The following is a 3,136-nucleotide window of genomic DNA, read 5'->3' as shown; positions in this document are numbered from 1 at the left end:
AGCACAATGATAATACCAACATGGGCCAGTGAAGCGATGTCCTCCACAACTAGACTGAAGAACAAAAGGACAGCAACTTGTCTGTTCCCCTTCCCGATTTCCCAGGGCTGTTCTCCTCCCCCAATTCCCCAATAAAATCTTTAAAAAAAACCAAAACTTTATCTGTGAAAGTCTCTTCTATTTTTTTCATTTTTCTGTCTATTGTGATTTGTGATTATTGGAGAACTTAAAGCAAGTAAAAGAGATTGGTTCCCAGTGCAGTCTAAAACTTTTAGTTGCTGATTGAGTTCTGGGCACTTATAATATTGAATTGCAGGAACCTACAGGCTATCAAATACCACTGTTCATGACTGTCAGTCACATTAGTCCTTTGCTTGTAAGCAAATTGTCATAGAACATTTAGCTCCTTTAGTGCATTTATTACCTATAGCCAGGACGAAAGAATTGGGAACAACGAGCAGAATGTTTCTTTATTTTAAGCTTTATTTCCCTCAGTGCAAATATTTGACTCTCACTAGAGGAATCTAACCGCAGTGTCTCTGCTTGCAGGCAAAATGAAGGACCGGCTATCAGACCTTCTGGAGCTATCCAAGCAGAATGACCAGCAGGTCCCAGACGGGGATGACGAGTTTGACTCTCTCCACGAGGACATCGTGTTTGAGACGGACCACATCCTGGAGTCCTTGTACCGGGATATCCAGGACCTCCAGTATGAAAACCAGCAGTTGATGATCGACGTGAAGCGGCTGGGAAAGCAGAACGCCCGCTTCCTCACGTCCATGCGGCGTCTCAGCAGCATCAAGCGAGACACCAACTCCATCGCCAAGGACATCAAGGCTCGCGGGGAGAGCATCCACCGCAAGCTGCGCGCCATGAAGGCGCTGGGCGAGGAGGCCGAGGCCCAGCACGGCCCGCACTCGGCCGTGGCGCGCATCGCGCGCGCCCAGTACAGCGCGCTCACCCGCACCTTCCAGCGCGCCATGCACGAGTACAACCAGGCCGAGATGAAGCAGCGCGACAACTGCAAGATCCGCATCCAGCGCCAGCTGGAGATCATGGGCAAGGACGTCTCGGGCGACCAGATCGAGGACATGTTCGAGCAGGGCAAGTGGGACGTGTTCTCCGAGAACCTGCTGGCCGACGTGAAGGGCGCGCGGGCGGCCCTCAACGAGATCGAGAGCCGGCACCGCGAGCTGCTGCGGCTGGAGAGCCGCATCCGCGACGTCCACGACCTCTTCCTGCAGATGGCCATCCTGGTGGAGGAGCAGGCCGAAACGCTGAACGTCATCGAGTTCAACGTGGAGAAGACCCTCGACTACACGGGCCAGGCCAAGAAGCAGATGCGCAAGGCCGTGGAGTACAAGAAGAAGAACCCCTGCCGGGCCATCTGCTGCTGCTGCTGCCCCTGCCTCAACTAGCAGGCGGGCCGGGGCCATCCCGCGCCGACCCAAGGGGACGCGCGCTGGGAAAGACTCGGGGGCCCTCATCATTGGGGTGCGTTGTCCCCATCCCTGTGGACCTCAGCTTTTAGAGGAAGAAGAAACTCAAGGTCCACGCATTTCAACCCAGCCCATGTTTGGGAAGATGGTGGATGCCATAACGGTGTTTCTTCAGTAAGGGCAGATACCGACTGAAGTTGTGTGAGGCCCTTGCGCCCTTAACAGAAGCCAAATAAAGAACTGATGTTATAGCGTGCTGTAGGACAAATGTCCAAGGCATGTTTTCTAATGATGCTCTAGGGAGGAAGTCAGCTCCGCATTGGCTTCTAGTATGAACTCGAACCTTAAGTTCATTTACGCTATCCTGGAAGTACCTTGGTTCTGTTCAATTTCACGTGAAAATGACCTTGGGAAAAATTGTACGTCTTTCATTTCTGATTCTTCGTCTGGTGTATGCTGTGTGATTCCTGCCTAGATGTACAACTTCTTCCCGCTCACCTCCCCTACTTATTAAAATCACTTCTAACACTCATTTCCTTATGTCCTCACTTATAATATCTTCCATCAAAATATATTTTGGAATTATTTTCCAAATATTTTTAAGCACTGAGTATTGAACGAGCACTCGAGGTATGTATCAGTCACATTTTATATTTTTTCATAAATAAAAATAATTTAAAATTTATCTTTTTTACTTGATTATTATGAATGCACACACATATATATGTAAATGTGATGTACTAATATTAACTAAGCATGTACATAATGACTAATTGGTTTTAGCTTTACTGTGTAAATATATAAATATCAAGAAAAACACTTTTACTGGTTATTAGTGTTGGTTTTCTGGTTTTGAGTTTATCTCACTCCCATCTATATCTCCAGTCCAGTTTGAGTCAAAACTTTATTTTGAACAACTCTGTTGGTTGTGGTGATAATGACAGATGTCAAAGGCTGAAAATGCATACAGCACTAGAGGTAGCAAAATAACATTCTTGGAAATATTACTTTTGTTTTACTGTGGACCATTCCTTTCATGCATTGAAATGCAGTAATTTAAAATAATCCTGTTTTTCAAGCTAGTTTAATAAATGTTACATTATAAATATCCCTTTTATGCATTTGTGTCTTGGTGAGTTTACTTTTTCAATTATTGTTTTAAAAAATTTTCTTCTACTGGCTGCTTAAGGCTGCAAAACATCTGGATGGAGTTCTGACTAGAGAAGAAAAAAATGAAAAAAAATCACATGGGGGTGTCTTCCTTTCTCTTCTAAGTTACAATAGTTTAGCAAAATCATCGTGTTTTGGAGATTTGGTTTCATTTGCAAACTTTGTAATGCCTTTACCCACCCACATTTACCATGTTTCCTGTCTTTCTTCTGAGTCAGTACTTAACTCTTTCTACCCATTATTTAATAAATGAGTGAATTTATTCAGTGGTCACAATTCTCAGTTCCTTCAGACAGTGAAATTTTAAAGGGAGTAGAAAGAAGAGTGTGTGAACTCTTTGGAATGCACTGACTAATCTGTTTATGACCATGAAAATCTAGCCATGCACCTAATTTTAATTTCATGGTTAAATATGAGAATTGTGGAAACCAAGTCCCATTGGGTTCTTCTCATATTTTTCCCAATTTCTTTCTCAGCTAATTCCAGGGATGTTTTACCTTTGATCTAATTTGACTTAATTCCCTTTT

At 44.3% G+C, this 3,136-nt stretch overlaps 1 protein-coding gene across 4 annotated transcripts in view; it reads left to right on the top strand.

The window, feature by feature from the left end:
• Nucleotides 1-2,547, top strand: part of STX11 (syntaxin 11) — a 61,574-nt gene extending 59,027 nt beyond the window's left edge. For all 4 annotated transcript variants that reach the window (XM_019653737.1, XM_019653738.1, XM_019653739.1 and 1 more), the window contains one exon: nucleotides 550-2,547. In XM_019653737.1, the coding sequence (XP_019509282.1) occupies nucleotides 550-1,418 (869 nt within the window). In that variant the 3' untranslated portion in view covers nucleotides 1,419-2,547. The remainder of the gene's footprint in view (nucleotides 1-549) is intronic.
• Nucleotides 2,548-3,136: the final 589 nt, after the last annotated feature.

This window comes from Hipposideros armiger, unplaced genomic scaffold (assembly GCF_001890085.2).
Source record: "Hipposideros armiger isolate ML-2016 unplaced genomic scaffold, ASM189008v1 scaffold_206, whole genome shotgun sequence".
In the NCBI taxonomy this organism is placed as follows: Eukaryota; Metazoa; Chordata; class Mammalia; order Chiroptera; family Hipposideridae; genus Hipposideros; species Hipposideros armiger.
The sequence above is the reverse complement of the archived record's forward strand: the minus strand, read 5'-3'. Positions and strand labels throughout refer to the sequence as shown.